The following is a 24,788-nucleotide window of genomic DNA, read 5'->3' as shown; positions in this document are numbered from 1 at the left end:
TCTTTCTGCCGTGTTAATCATGGGTTGACTATCGCTGTTGTTCACTCAATCTATCACAACAAAGCACCTAAAGTCATCCATCATATAAGCAAAGAGATCATGTGATCGGCTGGATACATGATCAGAAATGAATAATCTTAATTTTCCTTTTGTAGTACTGAAGGCCATGGGGAGGGCAGTGCGAAATATAAATTACATTGAGCAGTAGCCCTTGATGTAACCGAGTATGGCCAGTGCCACCCCTATACAAAAGTAAGAGCTTCCCTATCCCCACCTGCATGTACTGCTTAAAGTAATGCATGCAAGTCTGCGTCATCATGGCTTGTGTCTCTTTTTCTTGGGTGCAAGCTGACTGAGCTGGCATTATGCCGGCTAATACAAGTTCACGTACAAGTAATTTCTTTCGCAAAACTAGAGAAAAAAAGAAGAATACTGGTGTACTCTCTGACTCTCTGACTATGTATTGAGTCCATAGTGCTGCATGGTAGTATAATTCCTGAAACTCCCACTGTTACAGGCCTACAAAGACGGCGGAAAGATACATGCCAAAATGTAATACTGTGCTTGCAAATTGCTAGTGTTACTGTTAGACAACATTATGTTGAATTATTTTGTGTTATCGTTAAAGAGTATTGGTTACATTATTTCTCTTTCTTTTTTCATATAGATGCTCCCAAAAAACTCACCAGACAGGAGAAGGCTGTCCCGGCCAGGGCCTGGAAGCTGGAGGCCATTTGTGTGGAATATTGCCGGATGTGGGCTCGGGAATTGGAGGAGGGGGCGTCAACATCAACAACCTCCTCCAGCACTGACCCCATGTCCACCAGCCAGCAGCCTCCAGCACAGCGCCTTGCTCGGACAGCCTCCCATCACTGCTCAGCTGCAAGAACACCAGAAGCTGCCCCCCCCCAGAGCCTGGATGGCACTCATGCACCGCCTACGCCGAAGAGTGGACCACCTGGAGAGCAAGGTGGACAATATTGAGAAACAGCTCCGGGACCTCCGCAAGGAGCGGCGGGACCGCCTGTCCAGACACCGCCGGAAGTGACTGTGTCCCTTGCCCCTTTTTTAAAGACTGTTGGGGGGGTGGGAATCGGGAGTTGGGGATTATTTGGGACTTTTCAGAGGACAATTTGAAATGGACAATTGTTTGGGTTAGCGAGGGGTGGGACTAGTTTATTTTGGTTAGGGTAAATATATAATTATTTACTTTACAATACTTCAATATAGTGTACGTGTTGATATTATTTTGTGGGTTGGTGGGCGGGGGTTATGACACATTTGGTTTCCTAAAACTTACCAGCATGAATTATATAAAACGTCCAAAAATGTTCAAAAGTGCCACTAACAGAGTTAGTGAATTCAATTGGCCTACTAGTACATTACTAGTACTACTGTCAGTCTCTCCTCCGAGTCCTAGCCCATTATTCTACCTCCCCAAAGTGCTTATCTTACCTGTGATTCGTGTTTGAGAATAGAGCTAGGCACAGCGCTGGCTGCATGGCAAATGGCGATTACGCCACCCCGGACCGAAATTCCGTTGTTGTGGTGTTAGTAGGAGTGGTACCACACTAGCAGTAGCAGCATATGAAAAACAAAGTAAAACAATGACATTGAGTGGCCTGAGAGGAGTATTAGAAGGAACAGTAGCCTAAGCAATGCTGAAGATAAGTATGGGGAAAAAAGAATTGCATGGATGATTATGGCTACAACAAGAAAAGTGACACTGCAGCATAACAACAAGTCTTCTTGACATGTAGGAGGATGATGTTGACGATAGATCCAATCGATGGTGGGCATGAAATTCAGAATTTATTTTAAAATACTCATTGTTGTTTTTTTAACCAGAATTACAATATCCTAGGATTCATCTAGCTGCCTTAAAATTAATTTGTACATCTAACAATAGGTTCAGGGAAAGGTTCAAACAAGACTAAATGTGATTCAATATACTCAAAATTAGAAATAAAGAAAGAAACAATGAAAAGTAATTAGAAAAGATAAAGAAGCCCTTTAGACAGTATTGCTGATATCAAGAGAACATAATTTATTACATATAATACAAAAAGCAATTCTAAAAACAATTACGCTCAAGACAAAAAAGTGCTAGTGTACATAAAAGAGAAACATATAACACAAACCAAACATGTGGCAAACAGAACCATTACATATTGGGAAAAATGAACAGCATAAACATGAATATTGTGTCCTTAATTCAATTTGGGCCACAGAGAAGCGTCAACGGCGTTTTGACCTCTATATTGTTGTGCGGTCATCTTCAGGCCTCGTAATGGCCCCCACCCACATGGCCAGGCCCCAACAACACCCCAAAAAGTAAAAAACACAAAAAAATCACCCCAATCCAATGCCATACATGACCTCAATGATGTTTAAATTCAAGACACCCCACAGAAAGACTTGGCCCATGCACCACTCACTACCCCTGGGCATAATGGATGAAAGCAAGGCAAACTGGGTGCAGGCCTGAGCACACTGCCTGGCTTCAAAATGGCCCCTTGACCCCCACCACATGGACAGGCCTTGCCTGAACCAGGCCTCAAAATGGCCTCCACCCACATGGCCAGGCCCCAACAACACCCCAAAAAGTTGAAAAACACACAAAAATCACCCCAATCCAATGCCGTCCATGCCCTCATTGATGCTTAAATTCAAGAGACCCCACAGAAAGACTTGGTCCATGTACCACTCACTACCCCAGGGCCTACAGGCTAGTGAGGCTTTACTGGCACCCCAAAATTAAAACTCAACATATAACAGTGAGGTAAAATTCCACTACATAAATGAGAATTAAGTTTTAAAAAAATCACAGAAACAGTTGTATCATGCACCCATGACTAACCCTGGGCCAACTGGATACTGTGGCTACCCACAATATATATTTTTTTTAAGTTGTGAAAAAAGTTTTAAAACTGTAGTTGCAGCAACTGCAATGACACAAACAAACAACACCAACTTACTTGTAAAATCTCAAGTCCAAAAGTGATCCATACTCCAAAGTCGAAAAAGTCCTCAAATACATATATCCAGCAGCAGCCACAAAAAGTAATTCTTCCAGCTCCAGATCTAAATCAAAAGTGACCAGGACATGGACAAAGCACTGGGAGGAGCCTGCTGGACAGGAACAGGACGTTGGAGACTCTGGGGCACCTCCTTCCTCCCCCCCCCCCCAAAAATGGACTCCTTGCACCAAAAAGTGTTCAGCATTGTTTACTCCCGCGATGCGTGATCGCGGGCCCTTATGATGTACTTGCGTTGTCAAACTCTCGCTGTGCAGGATGGCGGGCCGCGATGACGTAATCGCGGTCGAAAAACTCTCGCGCGATCACGCAGCAAGATTCAAAATGGCGCAGCACACGCAAACCGGGAGAAAAACAACTTGGCGAACACAGAATCACAGTAAGTCAACGCAGCGCGCGCGATATTGTATTTGTCAAGCGCGACCAAGCAAAAAATCCATCAGCTTGCGAATTTATGGATTGTTGGACAAATTTGCGGGATTTGCGGACCGCGAAATTGCAAATTCCGCGAACGGAATGGATTTTGCGCCCAAGCTTAGCTATAAGGCAGTCGGCTGCCTTCCTGGGGAGAGGTGTGAACAAACCCCAGGAAGGAATAATTAGGTGCCTGCCATTGGAAGTGTTGTTACCTCTTCCTGGCTGTGAAGGCCAAATGGGATGTGAACCCAAAAGGCGATCTTTTCAAAGGAGAAGCCGAATTTGAAGGGCAAATGATGGATACAGGAAATAGATATTTTTCTTTTGTTCTGATAGACAGTTAGACAGTGGGGGCAGAGAGAGGGGAAGTAGTTGGCAAGTTTTTTTTTTCCCTTGGGCGTGCTTCCCTCAGGTAGTCACATGTCTAGGGTGGGCTACCAAGCTTTACACACTGAGAGAGGTTTCTGCCATCTTGGGAGTGGGTAATATAGAGCATTCTGGGATTGCTAGATGCCTCACTTTGCAGGAAGTTGTCACCAGGAGGGCAAGGACCTGGTAGTCCATTGTCCAGTAGCCGTTGCACCCCCCGCAGGCAGAATCTGTGCAGAAATATGGCACCCAGGCCTCAGGTTCACATCTGAACTGGATAGAGAACTGAGTATGGACTGCCCTGCTGTTTCCTTGACCCCGCAAAGTAAGGACAGTACCTGTGGTGCCCTGCTGGTTTGAGGAATAGTTGTCCTCGAGCCCCAGCAGAAGAAGTGACACCAAAAGTCAGTTTGCTGACTTCCTGTTCCATGTAGAGGGTTACAAAAGCTGAAGAAGCATGCCTTGGTGAAAAGTATCCACAATCACTTGACTGCTGCTGACCACCGAAGTGCATCCATGGAGACCGATTCTGACATTCAAAAGTTACACCAGATTCTGCTGGACCCTGGAGAGTTGTTGGAGTGCAGGTTGGTTGCCCAAGAAGTACATTAGCCTCATCAAAAGAGAACCAGTGGTTTCGCTGTGGCCGGAGACCAGTAGACCAGTGGTAATTGGTTTTTGGCTGGAGTTCACCCCAAGTTCCAAGGACTTCGACCCCTATGGCTAAAGTCATCCCACCATGACCATGGACTAAGGAGTAGCCCCAGAACTACCCCATTGTCAGTTCTGCACCTTCAATATCCTTCAGCAATTTTAGCATCCTGTATGCCTTGCATCAGGACCACTCTATTGAGTCATGGTGTTTGGTGACTAAGGACTGGAACTACAATGGAGACAGCTTTGGCCTTGAGAAAACTGCCACATAAGCCTTATAGGCCCCCTTAACTTGCTCCTTGCCAAAGATGGTCATCTAAAGTAAGCTGGAGTACCCGAACACAATTTATTTTAAAGTTTCTTAACGTTTTAAAAGTTACAGCTTGCTGTGGTAGTGGTCAATACTTTTCCGGATGAAAATGTGTGATTTATGAATTGTTTGAATATTTATATCTCCAGAACCCTCCAGTGGATTTTGCTAGTTTGTGTGTCTAACAATTTCTAAACAATTGCCAGTTTTTATGAATTTGTGCTGGAGCTCCTTTTTGTGTTTCGTTCAGCTGAGTTTATACTTCTAAATGCTTTGCACTTGTTCCTCTGACAGCCTGACTGCTTGAAGCCACAGCTACCCATGGTTCAGTTAAGGTTTTCTCAAATGAGCCTGAATGGAACCAAGACAGGTTGGTGAGTGTATTACATGGTGAAGTTGAACAATCACACCTAATAATACATTACATTACTCAAAGTCAATCATAAAGTGAAAGCCGTGCAAGGCAGTCAGCTTCCAATATGTTAATACCAGCTTCAGGCACAGGTGAGAGAAGACAGGGAGAAAAAGGTCCTCATGATGTCCACTTGCAGCATGCTAATTTTATTCTGAATACTGAATTTCTTCTTTTCAGGGTTGAAGGTTTGCTGTCCCTTGTGGGGCTCCATCTCTGTATCCATAGGCTTTCGGTAGGATTTGAAAACTGGAAGCCAGCCTCAATAATATTCATACAGATGAATTCATCAAATTCTATAGAATGGTCATTTTGCACAGTAATAGATATGCACATGTGTTTTAGCATGTGTTGCAATGCAAAATGTAGGTTGTGTGGCAAAGCAATAGGTGTACGACTCACCAACTGCCTTAAGTCTCTACCTGTTGTCCATTGGGCCCTTGGCAATTCATTGCACATGATTTGGGGCTTTAACTTCACCAAGATGGAAGATTCCTGGAAAGGTGTTTTAAAGTTACATCAGAGTTTTTACTCATTTTTCCAAACAAGGTTGCACTAAGTAATTCCCTCAAAAGGATACTCAATTTTAAGCCATATAGTATTTCTGTCTTGACATTATTTCCTCTTGGCTCTTTAATAACAGTCACTTTTAATGACCTCCATTATGGTCATCCAAGGTTGCTGAAATTGTAACATAATTCTTTTTTCTCTCCAATGTTTAGTTTTCTATACCATCTGATGCAACCACCTACGGATGTGCATACATTCCGCTGCCACAACTGACTGAAAAAAATCATGTCTATAAGGTACATTTTTTATACCTCCCTCAATATAGTACATTGTCCATGAGACAAAGTTGCCAGGTAATTCACTTTACAACTGTTTTTATATCACCAGGAGGAAAGGACATTCCTGCATTATTGCTCCAAGATTTTGTGAATTTATTTGACTGCAAACCACTACCTTATGAAGGAGTTTTGTTACACACTCACGTAACATATGCCTGTCCTGCAAATGAATCTGACTACATTTGTTCATCCAGCAAAGAGCAGACCTCCAAAATGTATTTGGTCATAGCTAAATATAGGGTTCTGAACAAAGCCCATTATATTAATCGACCTCCTAGAAACAGCATTGTCAGGGGATCTAGTAAAGTTCAGGACCCTAGCAGAGTTAAGAACAAGAAAAGGTAACGGGGTGGGGTTATTGCACTATGCAGGGACAAAGGTTTTCCAAAGAAGGGGCTATATATAAACAAGAGAGTATATTAAAATGGTAGGAAGGAAATCAGGAAGGAAGCTGAGGATTAAAGCATGTTGAAATAGGTAGTGAATAGTGAACTGGAAAGTCTGCAGTGGAAACTATTACAATAACACAAGTACAAATAACAGAAAAGGTGAAAGCAGGGAAACAATAGACAAAATGTCATAAACTATATGGTGTCCGTTCCTTGGTAGTGATCTTTCTGGGTACTGAAGAGATCTTACATGAAGGCAAGGAGCGGATTACTTTGGCATAGCTTAGGGAGACACCCTGGAGCTTCTATGCAGAAGAAGCACTGGTTGGCTCTCAGTGCCAAGGCACAAGTCTTGGAGTTTAACTGGCACCCTTTGGATGCAATTGAAATCAAGGTAAAAATATCACACACAAGAAGACAAGGAGAACAGTGAAAGGTACACAGAAACTGAGCTCAGGGAAAAAATGGACTGGAAAAGGGGTCTATGCCTGATTCAAAATGTACAGAAGTGTGAATCTGCACACTCATAGGACAGGAATATGCAGTCAGAACAAAAACGTGAAATCCAACACTAAGGGGCCCATTAGGATGGCGGGCGGATCTCCCCCGCCAGGCCGGCGGGGGAGATCCGGCTGGCGGAAAGACCATCCGCTGATTTTCCACCCCGGTCGCCTTGCGACCGGGCGGAAAAGGTTCTATATGGTGGCGGTATCAGACACCGCCAGCCATATTAGGATGGGCATTTTCCAATGCCTTTCCATGGCGGCAAAGGCATGGGTACTCCAGGGGGGATAGAGGGTGCACATGGTACCCTCCAGCATTTCAAAGAACAACGTGGCAGGCACCGCGTGGTACCTGTCACGTTGTGCTTTGAAATGAACAACAAGTATTTTTACCATTGCGGTGGGTGGTGCTTTCAGCACCTCCCGCCACAATGTTAAAAATACAGAATGTGGACGCCACTGTGGCGGGCGCACCCTGATTCCCCCCCCCTGGACCCCCGTCCTTATGGCGGGCGGTCCCTTCCTACGATGGAATGGCAGGCGCACAAAGTCCGCCCGTCATCCTAATGGGCCCCTAAGAATCTGGACATGCAAGAAAGGTCTATAAGTGTTCAACCAGAACTAGGAACAAGACAAGCATTGGAACCAAAAGACAAGATAAATAAGAGACAAACACAAGACACAAATAACTAATAAGACCAGGAACAGGGAATGAACAACTGTGAAACCAGAAATAAGAAGGCAAGTGTGCAATATTGTAGCAGGATCAAAAAGAGCACTAGTGGACTCAGCAGCAAGGTCAGTTTCTAACAACAGCACTGTGGGCTCACCAAGTAGAAATAGCTTGGGACTCAGGGGTAAAGCACAGGAGCAGAGAAAGAGCCAGGTACAAGGAGTCTGGGAACCATTAATGAAAGAAAGGCAGAACTGGGACTTGGAAACAGGAAGACCAGGGAAAAAAGCAGACACAAGATTGAGCACCGGAAAATGGAGAACAGAGTATGGGTCAGAGCAAAGAGAGAGAAATGTCCAGAATGCAGATATATAGAGGTCAATATGCAGTGGGATACAGAAATCAAGATAGAGAATAGAGTACTATGTAGTGATCGGGGTATACGACTCTTGCATATTTATTGTTGCCAGACTGGGCATCCACTGTTTTATGACAAAGGAATAGCCAAGTCAAAAGAGCTGTTGTGGTTCCCAAACATTTTTAAATGTATGCTCTAGAATATTAATTACTTTCAAAAGGTTGTTAATGGACCAGAAATAGGATTACAATTGCATGACCAATAAAAGACTACTTAGAAAACATAAGACCAAAATTTGAAAAATGAGCCGAAATATGGATGTCTTTAGCTAAAATGTCTTGAATCCCTACAGAAAATAGATATTGCCACAAATATGTATCTAAAGAATGTAACTCTGCAGCAATGTGAAATTTGATTCGAAAGTATGACATAGGCAGATAGTTCAATAACTGGTAACTACTAGGTCAGGCTTTAGTCAGTCAGGAATCATCTCACTAATAGATTTGCCTTAAACAGAAGTCTTTGTGGTCCATTGAAAAAGAAAGGCATTTTCCCTGGCTCTGATTTCAAGTAGGGGTGGGCGGCAAACTCTGCTACATATCTGAATTGTGTTCAATTTTATCACTCAGTGCTCCAAGCAGAGCAATACGTTTGGCAAAAATTCTGCCTACCACTGGTGGAACAGAGTTTACCTGCACCCTTACCACCACCTATCTGGCACCTATAGATTTGGATAGGCTGCGTGTCCACAAAATTGCCTCTGTGGATGTTGGTCTAGTGTTAAGCAGATATGAGGAGCTTATCCAGCCAATCCCTTCACATAATTCATTCAGCCATTCGAAGGTCAGATCACCACCCTCAGTGAAGTGCCTGGGTGGTCAGTTGTTTGCCGTGTGCATGGCTTCTTCGCGCCAGCGCCAGCACCTGTTCGGGGGCTCATGTGCTTTCCCCCACAGCCCTCTGTGGTGTCCAGCACTGGGCACATAGCGTTCAGCTCAGGAGTCCTCCTGGTGCTCCACTGCTGGTTTGTCTGAAAAGGTAGATGCATCCATTTGACATTGTTTCTTTCAAAACGTCTGGCATTTCATTTACAGATTTTGTCAATTTATCGAACCGCTTTGGCGGTTGATTTTTGTGGAGCGGGAGCTTAAGGCTTGACAACACTCAATCGGGCATTCCTGCCTAACATTGTTTTATTTCTACTGCCACTGTCCTTGTCATGTACTTCAGATGTGTGGTGACTCTCATTCTGGAGCCGGTATCTCCGCTCACTTGCAGAACTTTGTGGAATTTGGCAGAGTTTTTGGGTAACTCCGCCGACTTTCATGGAGTGAAACTCTGCGAGCTCCGACTACCCCTACTTGTAAGTACTTAAAGAAGGAGAGTAAAGGTGAAGGCTGAACCCCTCTAGAGTTAATGACCAAAGCAATATGGATACAGACACATTTTTGAATGTCAGACCATAATCTATTGGTTTTAGATATGTTCAAATTGTGGGGACAACAACTGATTATGTAGATGATTGTCATTTAAGTTAAATGTATGTGAATTTATCCAATGTGAATATCCTGGAATCCTGACAAGAGTCCTGCCTTTGTAGACCCCCTTGTAAATGAAGCTTTTGTTAGTTCAATTTTAAAATCTGATTAATAGTACGTATAACTTAATGTATTTTTTCTATGCATATTCTAATCTGTTTTTGCTTGATTGTTATTACCTGATAGGTTTGAATAAATATTTATTTGTTTATCATCTCACTAACAAAATGTACATATACATTGTATGCCTACAATATGTGTTTCACTCTACATTGTGCATTTTCTAAGCATCCTGGTGACTCTCAAGCACATACACTTGAGTCAAATGTGTTCATTTCTGGTCATCGTGGAAATGTGTTTTCTTGTATACGTTCGCTCTTCTCTCTGGCTTTCATTATGCACAATAGGATACCTCCTAATGTACAAAAATGTAGACTCTTATTTCAAAGGGGCATTAATGATCAAGACCTAAGCAATTTGGATATCAGTCTCCTTGGATTAAATGCTCAAGAGAGTATCAAAACAAAGAGATTGTCATTAAATGTACTCCCATGTTAAATAGTAGAAATTTGACCTGAATCTTTTCTCTTCTTCTCACAAGAAACAAAATGTACTTAATAAAACTTGTTTTCTGCTCTGTGACCCCTTCACAGTTTGATTCGATCATACAAGAGAGCAACAAAAATCTGATTCAGCACATCCTGGTCTATGGCTGTCCAAACTCCACCAACGTCAACATTGCACCTGGAATTTGTAATAATGATCCAAAGTTTTATGCTTGCACGGAGGTGATTGCTGGATGGGCTGTTGGTGGTAAGGTAAGTCAATGAATGAACAACAGGGCTTGTACAAAGCTTGTGGTCATAGTTACTAAGACCATAGAGTACTGGAGGGATTCCATCAGGCGATTCTATGCCAGCTATAACTTAGGCTGTGTCAGCATTGTTGGTGCTATAGGGTATCTTTCCATGTTTCTCAACCATCACTTCCATTTTGATGAAACATTTTTTATTTGTTGTATCACAATCATTTCCCTTGTTAATCAAAGTTCACCTCCTCTCTTGTAGCCTTTGTTGCTCAGCTGTAACATGCCCCCTTTCTCATCTTTCGCTTCCTGTTTTGTCTCACCCACTGAAAAGCACTTCCCCCACTGGGAACTATTTTCAATAACAGGAGTTATTAGACACAGAAAATATTGAATGGGCTAGATGCTGGGTGTAGAAGGGGAGAAGAGGGACACTGGTAAAGGGAAATTGGAGTGCAAATGTCAGGTCAATGTAACAGCGTGACAACACAAAAGGAAAAAAATACAATGACTGATAGTAAACCTTCACACAAACAGCAGCATCTGGGCTATAAATCAGGACAGAAACTATATGCTAACAGTCATGGCTTAGTATTCTATTTTAGGTGCTCTTTAAATAAATGTAAATTTGCCCTTCACAAGGACATTTATAGCTCTAAATGATGACTCACCTACACTGATGTTGAAAACACATGTGTAAAAAATAAAAGTAAATTTTCAGTGGATAAAGCAGACAGTGTGTACAAGGCATGCATCTGATAATATATACACGGTAACATGAAGGACAGTTGTAAATATTGTAATGTCTTGATAGATCAGCATTGTATTCTCATTATCATTTCTGCATTATCTAAAGAAGGTAGAAGAGGGGGGATGTGTGTCTAGAAAATGATTTTGCGGATATGATCCCACAGGACTCTATAGGTTTCATATGGCTTGTATCCCAAACTTCACCCAGTTTGGAGATCCCAAAATAGTCTCAGTCTTCGAATCCATATATATGTTTAGTTATAGTTAGGACCATGTTTCCATAAGAAAAGTGTTTTTTGTTTTGCCAATAACTTTGGTGCTGCTTGATGAATCTTTACTATTTTTTAAATAACAGTGTTCTTTTTGGTTAAGCTTCTATGTTCAAAGTTTCAAGGTGATCCGTCAAGTAGGACCCAAGAAAAGAGGGGCAGCACAAAAAGCATTTCCCCCCTGCATTTTCCCATAGGGATTTTGAACATAACTTCAGACAGAACCGCTGAATGAAATTACACCAAAGTTGGACGAATGCTATCTGTTGGGCCAGAAAGTGTCCTTTTTGGGGCTTGGTATGAATCCGCTCAGCAGTTTTAGAGATATATAGGTTTACAAAATATAGATGTCTGCGGAAGCGAGTCCTTGCAATGGACTCACAGATCCAACCGAAATTTGATTAGCTGCCAACACTTCAACCAGGAGGTGGTAGCAGCCATCTTGGGTCACTGCTTGAAACATATTCATGGGTGGACCTGCAAAAATGAAAAAAGGACGCCATGGCTCATGTGCATCTTTTTTACCAGGTAGGCCAAATCCGGGAGACAGTGTTTTATAATTATGCGGGAGGTTTCCATGAAGCACCCTGTTCTTGGGGACTGCCACTTCCCTGGGCAAAGCAATAATAAACTGATGATGGGGGCCTGCATGCCACCCCAGCCCCTGGGACAGCCATTTCCCTGGGTCTGTTTACTAAATTAGCATGTGGAAGGCCTATATGGTCCTCCCCGCAGCCCCTGGGACCGCCACCTCCCTGGGGCATTATGTATAAACAAGTAGGGGTGGGCGTAAGTTGCGTAAGGGACTTACGCGGAGAGGTCCACAGATGGAACCAATCTCCGCACTCTCCACATAGTTCCGTTATGTGACGCATTCCTCCCGCCCGCCTGCCGCCCGCAGTGTTAAATAACTTTAAAAAGCCTTAAATAACATTCAAATAAATAACCTTACCTTATCGGCGGTGCATGCACAGGCTCCCGCGCATGTTCAGTTCCAAGACGAAGGTGGAGACGGATGCGCCGCCGATAACGTAAGGTTATTTTAAATGTTATTTAAGGCATTTTAAGGTTATTTAATACTGCGGCTGGGAGGTGGGCGGGAGGTAGGTAGCAGGCGGGAGGCCAACTTCCGTTACGCCCGGAGTGTGCTGAGATTTGCCTTGTTTCTCCACCTACATTGCTAAAGGTGGAAGGGGCAAATCTCCATACATTCCGTGGGTCGAACGTAGTTGACCACCCATCCCTATAAACAAGCAGGGGGCTGAACGGACCCCCCCTCCAGCCCTGAGGGCTGCAAAATCAATGGGCTTTTGACAAAATAAATGAGGGGGCGCTTGGCCCTCCTTCAGCCCGGGGACCTTTAATAATGGGGGAGCTGTGGAGACCCCCCAGCCTTGGTGTCTGCCACCTCCCTGGAGGAATTAACATAGAAATACTGGGAGACCAGCTCAGCCCCCCACAGCCACTGGGATGGCCACCTCCCTCGGCTCAAATAATATTATGGAGAGGCCCGTTGTGGACCCCCAACCCTGGGCACACACCCCTCCCAAAGGCTTAAGTAAAGATTGGAGGGAGGCTGTGTGGCCCCCCCTCCTGGAGCCAAAGATGGCACTGGGGACCACTAACCCCAGGACCGGCTCCTGCTATGTCCCAGGGTGCACACCCCCAGATATAGCTGTTTGCTATTGCTGGCAGGAGCTTTACCATTCAACCCAAGTCATAGCAAACTGTTCTCCACTTTGAGATTTTTTGCTCTCGCTTCATCAAAGTGTAGTACAGTTGCTTTGACAGAGAGGGAGCTGCAACTTAGCACCACCCCTGGGGCTTTTATAAAATATTGGCGGGGCCGCATGACCCCCCCATGGCCCCGGGCACCAGCAGAGAAGTGTTCAGAGGCCACACCCCTTTTTACACCTCTCTGCAACGCAACTTTGTGGAACTTAATAGAGGTACGTGGTGGGCTAGTTGCACCCCAGGGACCCTCAGGATTCAAGGGGAGTTAATCTTGCAACTTAAAACGCTCCACGGGGTGAGTTTCCACAGTGGTGAAGGGAGGGGGCGGGTCCTGAGGTGACATGTGTGCAAACACGCCCTGTAGCGTGTTTTAAGTTGGAGAAATATTCCCCTTCAATCCTGAGGGCCCATGAGGGCCAACTAGCCCACCAAGTGCTTCAAGTAAGCAACACTGTGCTGCGTTGCAGAGAGGTGGTCCAGGACGTGCCCCTTTTTACACCTCTCTGCAACGCAGCTCTAGGGCACTTGCAGGAGATACCTGGTAGGTTAGTTGGTCCCAAGGGACACTCCGGATTCAAGAGGACTTTATCCCTTGAAATTAAAACGGCCACAGGGCGTGTTTGCACACAGGTCACTTAAAGCACTCCGTCCCTTCACCAGTGTGCAAACGCGCCCTGTGGCGCATTATAAGAGGTAGTTTTAATCCCCCTGGCCTATTATGTACTAGGATCTAACAGAGGAGGTAATGGTAATCACAGGGGTACTCTAACGCATAGTGCTCCCTAGTGTGTGTAGGTGTTTTTACTATATTCTAAGTGTCTTTTAGCATAGCACTGGCTCTAGGTCTGGTTAGTCAGATGCAGTCACCATCAGTACCCGTCAGAAAAAGTTGGGGTTACAGGAGGACTTTCTGCTCCTCTCTTCTTCTTCCTACACTTTTATTTGTCTTTGTGGACTTCTGTTGCTTCTTTCTGCATTTCTTTTTTTCTTTAAGTGCGTTTTTCTTCTTTCTTATCTCTTCACATTGCACTGGTTTTGTACGAGTGAAATGTCCAACTAACTATAACGCCCCAGAAACCTATGTTTTTCAGTGAATTTCTAAGATTTTTAAATGCTAAGTTCTAACTATAATGGGCCTGACACCTATAGTTTTTTCAGTGAAATATATATATATATATATATATATATATATATATATATATATATATATATATATATATATATATATATATATATATTCACTGAAAAAACCATAGGTTTCAGGCCTTATATAGTTAGGATTCAGCATTTAAAACACCTTTGAAATTCACTGAAAAAAGCATAGGTTTCAGGCCTTATATAGTAAGGAATTAGCATTTAAAAAAACCTTTGAAATTCACTGAAAAAAACATAGGTTTCAGGAGTTATATAGTTAGGAATTAGTTTTTAAAAAACCTTTGAAATTCACTCAAGAAACTATAAGTTTTAGTGGTGTTATAGTTAGCTGGACATTTTACTCATACAAAACCAATGAAATTGCTCCTATATAGTTAGTTGTACTAACTATATTTCGCGCACCCGCAATCCACTGCTGATGATGTCACATATTAGATCAATAATGACATGGTCAGTGACATCACTGATGACATCTCAAATGACATCACTGATGACATCACTGATGACATCATCCAGTGAATGTGGTTTGCTTCGTTATTTAAATATGCATTATATATATAGCAATTTACATTGAAGAATGAGTGGATATATATAAATAAATATTTGGATGGAGGATTTAGTAGCAGTGTAATTGACTGTTTACTTGACCAATTTATAATGTCTCACTAAATATAGTGGATAGTGACTAAACTGTGTGAATATCTGTATCACTTTGTCAGTTGTTGTGTAAACTGATTCTACAGTTGGTTACTAGCTATGTGAAAGTCTATATTAGTTATTGATTAGTTAACTGAGTATTTGTATGGGAGTATGAAAGTGTGTGTGGTTTGGTGGGGGGTGTGTGACTGTCCAAAGATGTGTGAATAGTTGATTCAGTAGATATATGAAGTTAAAACTACACGTTCTAACAGTTTGGATGAGGGAATCTCTTTATGGGTGTGGTGATGAGCAAATATATTTATCAAAGGTACAGGTCCAACAAACTAGAAAAATAAAAGGCAGTGTATGTGTCAGTTGTTGTATATAAATAAGTATACATAAGACACAATGATTGTGTGAGTGACTGTATGGATAACTGTATACTTGTAATAATGATTTTATAATTCACTAAGTATGACTTACTATCTAAATGAATAGAAGAAGTGGTGTTTGTATAAGTGTTTTGCTAAGTAAATATGTAAGTATGATCCATTGTTTGCATAAGTGAGTAGGATGACTTCATATGTGAATAGGATGCCTGCTGTTGCTTAATGTCGATATAGATGTATAAGTATTTTTGATAGTGTTCTATTGTTCATTGACAGCATGTATGAGTGAATCCATAGGTAAGTGATTAGATGTGTGTATACATCTATGAATCACTGAGTGGATTTTTAGATACTTGTATTGCTGTGACAATGGATTTAAATATGATACTCTGTATTTTACAAACAGTGATGAAAAATTGTAATAGTGTATGAAAAGGTGTATGTGATTGTCACGTGGATGATGTCATCAGTGATGTCATCAGTGATGTCATTTGAGATGTCCTCAGTGATGTCACTGACCATGTCATGAATGATCTAATATGTGACATCATCAGCAGTGGATTGTGGGTGCGCGAAATATAGTTAGTACAACTAACTATATAGGAGCAATTTCATTGGTTTTGTATGAGTAAAATGTCCAGCTAACTATAACACCACTAAAACTTATAGTTTTTGAGTGAATTTCAAAGGTTTTTTAAAAACTAATTCCTAACTATATAACTCCTGAAACCTATGTTTTTTTCAGTGAATTTCAAAGGTTTTTTAATTGCTGATTCCTAACTATATAAGGCATGAAACCTATGTTTTTTTCAGTGAATTTCAAAGGTTTTGTAAATGCTAATTCCTAACTATAACTGGTGTGTAACCTATGGTTTTTTCAGTGAATATATATATATATATATAAAATTTCTATGGCAAAATGAAACCCCTCATTTTGTTCCTTTTCAAATTAAATGTATTAAGTGTTACCACTTTATTCCAATCAAGATGACTTCAGGTGTGCCATACTTTTGTCATAAGTAAGACTGTTAGCGTTCTAGTTGTTCTTTAGAACACTCTGGGACATTCTGTCATTGGGCTATAGTTGGGCTACATCTGGCTGATATTTGGGCTACATTTGGGCTCTTTTGTCTCTGGTGGCCATCTTGGGAGACTGCATATGAGAATTTTTTTAATGAAATATAAGAGGATTTGAGAAGTCACTCAAAATGTGCCCTATTTTTTCTTTCTTCAGCACTAATCATAATTTCTATGGCAAAATGAACCCACTCATTTTGTTCCTTTGCAATTAAATGTTTTAAGTGTTAACACTTTATTCCAATCAAGATGACTTCAGGTGTGCCATACTTTTGTCATAAGTAAGACTGTTAGCGCTCTAGTTGTTCTTTAGAACACTCTGGGACATTCTGTCATTGGGCTATAGTTGGGCTACATCTGGCTGATATTTGGGCTACATTTGTTTTTTTTTGTCTCTGGTGGCCATCTTTGGGCTACATTGGGCTACATTGGGCTACATGTGGGCTCTAACATACATATAGCCCAATGTAGCCCAATATATATTTTTCAAAGTTAATTTTCGTAAAAACCACTGGAGCACATATCTTGAGACATAGCAAAGGCACATCGGGCTACCAGTCCCTACAATTTTGCCAAGTTTGGTGGAAAACCATTCAGCCGTTCGGGCTAAAAGTGGGTCCAACCGCCCTATGGAAATTAACATGGGGAAAGCACGTTTTGGGACCCCCCTTTTATCTCGGCCCGCTTGACGAATCCCCCTCAAATTTTCAGGGAAGGAGCGGAGCGCCGCGAGGCAAAGTTAAGGAAAATTTCAGGAAGATTCCTCAACCGGCGCCAAAGTTATTCCCAATAGAATGTTGCGATTTCCCTATGGAAAACAATCCTAACTATATATACCTACTGGCTATCGCCAGTAGGTAATAAAATTTCTATGGCAAAATGAAACCCCTCATTTTGTTCCTTTTCAAATTAAATGTATTAAGTGTTACGACTTTATTCCAATCAAGATGACTTCAGGTGTGCCATACTTTTGTCATAAGTAAGACTGTTAGCGTTCTAGTTGTTCTTTAGAACACTCTGGGACATTCTGTCATTGGGCTATAGTTGGGCTACATCTGGCTGATATTTGGGCTACTTTTGGGCTCTTTTGTCTCTGGTGGCCATCTTGGGAGACTGCATATCAGAATTTTTTTAATGAAATATAACAGGATTTGAGAAGTCACTCAAAATGTGCCCTAATTTTTCTTTCTTCAGCACTAATCATAATTTCTATGGCAAAATGAACCCCCTCATTTTGTTCCTTTGCAAATTAAATGTTTTAAGTGTTAACACTTTATTCCAATCAAGATGACTTCAGGTGTGCCATACTTTTGTCATAAGTAAGACTGTTAGCGCTCTAGTTGTTCTTTAGAACACTCTGGGACATTCTGTCATTGGGCTATAGTTGGGCTACATCTGGCTGATATTTGGGCTACAATTTTTTTTGTCTCTGGTGGCCATCTTTGAGCTACATTGGGCTACATTGGGCTACATTTGGGCTCTAACATATATATAGCCCAATGTAGCCCAATATATATTTTTTCAAAGTTAATTTTCTTAAAAACCACTGGAGCACATATCTTGAGATATAGCAAAGGCACATCGGGCTACCAGTCCCTACAATTTTGCCAAGTTTGGTGGAAAACCATTCAGCCGTTCGGGCTAAAAGTGAGTCCAACCCCCCTATGGAAATTAACATGGGGAAAACACGTTTTGGGACCCCCCTTTTATTTCGGCCCCCGCTTGACGAATATCTCGGAAATGTTTAATGACGTATATATAGTTAGGATTGTTTTCCATAGGGAAATCGCAACATTCTATTGGGAATAACTTTGGCGCCAGTTGAGGAATCTTCCTGAAATTTTCCTTAACTTTGCCTCGCGGCGCTCTGCTCCTTCCCTGATAATTTGAGGGGGATTCGTCAAGCGGGACGAGATAAAAGGGGGGTCCCAAAACGTGCTTTCCCCATGTTAATTTCCATAGGGCGGTTGGACCCACTTTTAGCCCGAACGGCTGAATGGTTTTCCACCAAACTTGGCAAAATTGTAGAGACTGGTAGCCCGATGTGCCTTTGCTATGTCTCAAGATATGTGCTCCAGTGGTTTTTACGAAAATTAACTTTGAAAAAATATATATTGGGCTACATTGGGCTATATGTATGTTAGAGCCCAAATGTAGCCCAATGTAGCCCAATGTAGCCCAAAGATGGCCACCAGAGACAAAAAAAAAAAAACGTAACCCAAATATCAGCCAGATGTAGCCCAACTATAGCCCAATGACAGAATGTCCCAGAGTGTTCTAAAGAACAACTAGAGCGCTAACAGTCTTACTTATGACAAAAGTATGGCACACCTGAAGTCATCTTGATTGGAATAAAGTGTTAACACTTAAAACATTTAATTGCAAAGGAACAAAATGAGTGGGTTCATTTTGCCATAGAAATTATGATTAGTGCTGAAGAAAGAAAAATTAGGGCACATTTTGAGTGACTTCTCAAATCCTCTTATATTTCAATGCCCAGACGCAGATTCCTTGTAAACCTCTTAAAAAAAACAAAATTGGTCCATGCTAGGGAGGCACTAGTATTTTTACAGAAAGCTTCAGGCCCCTTAACATTATGTAGTATTATGAATTTCATTAAGGTAGCGGTCCGTTTAAGGCATACCAGGGGACAAGAATGAATTGTCTCAAATTTTATGCCTTTTAAGTGTCATACATTGTTTCACTGTCTGTATTTTATGCTTTGTTTATACTCTGTACAAAGGATCTCGGAAATGTTTAATGATCTTTTACTATGTATATATGTGTGTGCTTTTATGGTGATTTTTAATCACCGAATAAAGATTCTTTGAACTGAACTGAGTGACTTCTCAAATCCTCTTATATTTCATTAAAAAAATTCTCATATGCAGTCTCCCAAGATGGCCACCAGAGACAAAAGAGCCCAAATGTAGCCCAAATATCACCCAGATGTAGCCCAAGTATAGCCCAATGACAGAATGTCCCAGAGTGTTCTATAGAACAACTAGAGCGCTAATAGTCTTACTTATGACAAAAGTATGGCACACCAGAAGCCATCTTGATTGGAATGAAGTGGTAAGTCTGAAAACATTTAATTTAAAAAGGAACAAAATGAGGGGGTTCATTTTGCCATACAAAATATGATTAGCAGCAGACTTTCCTGGTGAGCAGTAGCTTTACTACAGTGATCTAATGAGCAACTAGAGTGCTAACATTCAGAATTTATGGCAAATGTGTGACACATCTGAATGCCTTCTTGATGGAACCAAAGTAAACAAGCATTGAAAATGCAATAGATCTCGCCCTCGTTTAAGTTAAAGCCATTCTGTTTGTAATGAGGTGGCTTTTTAGCTTTGCTTTTATTAGTGTTTTTAAAACTTTCATGTAAATAACATGCATATATATGCATATATGTATATGTATGCATGCATTTATATTTGTATTTATATAGATATGCAGATTATATATGTATATACATACATAAATCCATATGCATATATATGCATATATATGTGTATATGTGTGCGTGTAGAGAGAGATAGAGAGGTAGAGGTGTAGAGGTAGAGAGGTAGAGGTAGAGGTAGAGAGGTAGAGAGGTAGAGGTAGAGAGGTAGAGACTAGTAGAGAGAGAAGTAGAGAGAGGTAGAGAGGTAGAGAGAAGAGAGTGAGTAATAGAGTAGAGAGTGAGTAGTAGAGAGTAGTAGAGAGCAGTAGAGAGAGTAGCAGAGAGTGAGTAGTAGAGAGTAGTAGAGTGAAAAGTAGAGTGAGTAGTCGAGAGTAGTAGAGAGTGAGTAGTAGAGAGTAAGTAGTAGAGTGAGTAGTAGAGAGCAGTAGAGAGTGAGTAGTAGAGAGTAGTAAAGAGTGAGTAGTAGAGAGTAGTAGAGAGTGAGTAGCAGAGAGAGAGAATAGTAGAGAGTAGTAGAGATTAAGTAGTAGAGGGAGTAGTAGAGAGTAGTAGACACAGAGTAGTAGATAGTGAGTAGTAGAGAGTAGTAGAGAGTGAGTAGTAGAGAGTGAGAGTAGTAGAGAGTGAGTAGTAGAGAGTAGTAGAGAGTGAGAATTAGAGAGTGATTAGTAGAGAGTTGTAGATAGTGAGTAGTAAAGAGTGAGTAGTAGAGAGAGAGTAGTAGAGAGTGAATAGTAGGGAGTAGAGAGTAGTAGAGAGTGAGTAGTAGAGAGTAGTAGATAGTGAGTAGTAGGGAGTGAGTAGTAGAGAGAGAGTAGTAGAGAGTAGTAGAGTAGTAGAGAATGAGTAGTAGAGAGTGAGTAGTGGAGTAGTAGAGAGTAAGTAGTAGAGAGTAGTGGAGAATATTCCAAAGTTTGGCACAGCACCACTTGCACAATAAGTCCAATCAAATCATATCACTTAGAGTCCTTATTGAAGCGCTGAATCTTGGTGTATATTCAAAGGCTTTTATTTTCCTTAAGGTTATGTACCACAGCCAGCTGACGCGTTTCGTTCTGTACAACAGAACTTCTTCAGGGCGTTCTTATTTCCTTCAAGTTATGTTGGTATCCTGTTGTCATATAACTAGATATTTCTTCCAAATGTTAGACGAGACGTAAGTACATTCTTATTCAAAGTGACTAGGTATCAATTTTACCCACACAATTCGGGCAGACTTGAGTAATTTATAGCATCCTCAAAGTCATTCTTTCAAAAATTCCAAAGTATAGGACATGATAATCCAAATCCAAATGTTTCTCAAGAAAAGTCATTTTCAATTGTTCAGAATTTCGGCGTTTGGGCAGATATGACCCAGGGACCCCCAGTATGCAAGGGGAATTAGTCCCCCCTCTGCAAACGCGCCAGTGGACTGCGTTGCAGAGAGGTGTAAAAAGAGGCATAGCCTGATTACACCTCTGTGCAATGCAGCTCCCTGGCGCATACTGGAGGTTGCAGGTGGGCTAGTTGGCCCCCAGGGACCCCCAGTATGCAAGGGGAATTAGTTCCCCCTCTTCAAACATGCACGGGGGCTGCGTTGCAGAGAAGTGTAAAAAAGGGTGTGGCCTCATTACACCTCTCTGCAATGCAGCCCCCTGGCGCATACTGAAGCCTCCTGGTGGGCTAGTTGGCACCCAGGGACCCCCAGTATGCAAGGGCAATTAGTTCCCCCTCTGCAAACGCGCCAGGGGGCTGCGTTGCAGAGAGGTGTAACAAGGGGCATAGCCTCATTACACCTCTGCAATGCAGCCCCCTGGCGCATACTGGAGGTTCAAGGTGGGCTAGTTGGCCCCCAGGGGCCCCCAGTATGCAAGGGGAATTAGTTCCCCCTCTTCAAACAAGCACGGGGGCTGCGTTGCAGAGAGGTGTAAAAAGGGGCGTGGCTTCATTACTCCTCTCTACAATGCAGTCCCCTGGCGCAATCTGGAGATTCCTGGTGGGCTTTCAGGTCTTATATAGTTAGGGATTAGCATTAAAAAAACCTTTGAAATTCACTGAAAAAACATAGGTTTCAGGCCTTATATAGTTAGGAATTAGCATTTAAAAAACCTTGCAAATTCACTGAAAAAACCATAGGTTTCAGGCCTTATATAGTTAGGAATTAGCATTTAAAAAACCTTAAAATTCACTGAAAAAACCATAGGTTTCAGGCCTTATATAGTTAGGAGTTAGCGTTTAAAAAACCTTTAAAATTCACTCAAAAACTATAAGTTTTAGGGGTGTTATAGTTAGCTGGACATTTCACTCATACAAAACCATTGAAATTGCTCCTATATAGTTAATTGTACTATATGGTCAGTGACATCACTGATGACATCATCCACGTGACAATCACATACACCTTTTCATACACTAGTAAAATCTTTCATCACTCTTTGTAAAATAAAGAGTATCATAATTGAATCCATTGTTACAGCAATACAAGTTTCTAAAAAAACACTCAGTGATTTTAAATGTATACACACATCTAATCACTTACCTGTAGATTCACTCATACATGCTGTCAATGAACTATAGAACACTATCAAAAATACTTATACACCTAAATCAACATTACACACCAGCACACATCCTATTCACATATGAAGTCATCCTACTCACTTATGCAAACAATGGATCATACTTACATATTTACTTAGCTACACACTTATACAAACACAAATTTATGTAAATGTAAATGTAAATGTACAGGAATTTATATAGCGCAAATCACCAAGCGGTTTCTAAGCGCTTGCTTAGGGAACCCGTCCTGGTATTCCCCTGTGAGATAACCCCGGCAGGGTATCCGCAAGGTGAAAGCCAGGCATCACGCCGCGAGGGGCCGTTGTGGAGATTAAGCAAGCTATTGCCCAGAGTCGCAGAGTGTGCGCCCGTGAATCGAGTAGGCACCGGAACGAGAATTGTCGAGTCGATGGACATTTTAGGACTCAAGACCCCGCCGAGCCGGGAATTGAATCCTGGTCCCAGGCTGACCTTTGCTTCCAGGTCTGCCTCCTCTAACCAGTGAGCCACACTTCTCCATTTTATCTATTCATTTAGATAGTAAGTCATACTTAGTGAATTTATTATTACAAGTGTAAAGTTATCCATACAGTCACTCACACAATCATTGAGTCTTATGTATACTTATTAATATACAACAACTGACACATACACTGCCTTTTATTTTTCTAGTTTGTTGGACATGTACCATTGAGAAATATATTTGCTCATCACCACACCCATAAAGATATTCACTCACCCAAACAACTGTTAGAACATGTAGTTTTAACTTCATATATCTAGTGAATCAACTATTCACACATCTTTGGGCAGTTACACACCCCCCACTGAACCACAAACACATTCACTCTCCCATACAAATACTCAGTTAACTAATCAATAACGAATACAGACTTTCGCATAGCTAGTAACCAACTGGAGAACCAGTTTACACAACAACTGACAAAGTGATACAGATATTCAAACAGTTTAGTCACTATCCACTATATTCAGTGAGACACTAAATTGGTCAAGTAAACAGTCAATTACACTGCTACTAAATCCTCCATCCAAATATTTATTTTTATATACCCACTCATTCTTCAATGCAAATTGCTATTTATATAATACATATTTAAATAACAAAGCAAACCACATTCACTGGATGATGTCATCAGTGATGTCATCAGTGATGTCATTTGAGATGTCATCAGTGATGTCACTGACCATGTCATGAATGATGTAATATGTGACATCATCAGCAGTGGAGTGCGGGTGCGCGAAATATAGTTAATACAACTAACTATATAGGAGCCATTTCAATGGTTTTGTATGGGTGAAATGTCCAGCTAACTATAACACCCCTAAAACTTATAGTTTTTTAAGTGAATTTTAAAGGTTTTTTAAATGCTAATTCCTAACTATATAAGGCCTGAAACCTATGTTTTTTTCAGTGAATATATATATATAACCTACTGGCGGTCGCCAGTAGGTAGTTATAGTTAGGACCTAGTTTCCATAGGAAATCCACAACATTCTATTTGGAATAACTTTGGCGCCGGTGGACAAATCTTCGTGAATTTCTCCAAGAAAATTACCTGCTTGGTTCCGCTCCTTCCCTGAAAGTTTGGGGGTGATTCGTCAAGTGGGGGCCGAGAATAAAGGGGGTCCCAAAACGTGTTTTCACCATGCAATTTTCCATCGGGACCTTTAGCCAGGGCTACAGCCCGAACGGCTAAATGCAATTACACGAAATTTGGCAGAGAGGTAGAGTTCAGTTCGCAGATTGTGCTTTTTGTTAAATGGTGTAAATCCGTTCAGTTGTTTATGAGAAAATTGCAAGTAAAGAGATAGAAATATCTAGAGACGGAGTTCAGTACGCGTACTGAAATCTGTTCAATTACGAGCGCGAGCTGCATGCTGATTGGCTATGAACTGTCTGTCAACACTCAAAACCAGGAAGTGTAGGCGGCCATCTTGTGTCTCGCTAGAACCGAGTCACAAAAAAACAGTAAAACAAAGTTGAGAAATAAGGGAAGGGGGCAGGGTAGAGACATTCTGACCCTCTAGACTTGCTCAGGGGGTCGTACATGGATGTTTAGGCTCTTTTTTTAATTTTATTTTTTTTAAAGAAAAATCGCGGAGTACGCGTATGTAAATACCTACAATTATGAGCAGGAGCTGCATGCTAATTGGCTGTCAATACTCCAAACCAGGAAGTTCTGGCAGCCATGTTGTTTGTCGGGAGAGCAGAATCACAAGAAAACAGTAAAACAAAGTTGAGAAATAAGGAAAAGGGGCAGGGTCTTGGTCAGGGGGCGGTACATGGATCTTTAGGCTCAATTTTTTTTTAATGAAAAATGGCGGGGTATTCGTGCAGTACTTTTACACGGTGGAAAAGGTAAAAAAAAGTAGAAGTCTGTTTTATTCATTAGGTCCCGGGGGGCAATTTACGGGGGCAATTTTTCTGCATAATGGGGGCTTGTAAGGTGCCCCGAGCACTGGGGAACGGCACTCCTCTGGTTTTATTTTGAA

General features: G+C 41.6%; 1 protein-coding gene across 1 annotated transcript in view; it reads left to right on the top strand.

Annotated features, from left to right (window-relative positions):
- Positions 1 to 24,788, top strand: part of LOC144767801 (DBH-like monooxygenase protein 2) — a 240,718-nt gene that overhangs the window by 58,300 nt on the left and 157,630 nt on the right. The window contains exons 4-5 of the mRNA XM_078651179.1: positions 5,923 to 6,006; positions 10,163 to 10,327. Coding sequence (XP_078507305.1) covers positions 5,923 to 6,006; positions 10,163 to 10,327 — 249 coding nt within the window. The remainder of the gene's footprint in view (positions 1 to 5,922; positions 6,007 to 10,162; positions 10,328 to 24,788) is intronic.

Source organism: Lissotriton helveticus, chromosome 7 (assembly GCF_964261635.1).
Source record: "Lissotriton helveticus chromosome 7, aLisHel1.1, whole genome shotgun sequence".
Taxonomy (NCBI): Eukaryota; Metazoa; Chordata; class Amphibia; order Caudata; family Salamandridae; genus Lissotriton; species Lissotriton helveticus.
This window is presented reverse-complemented; position numbering and strand designations above follow the sequence as displayed.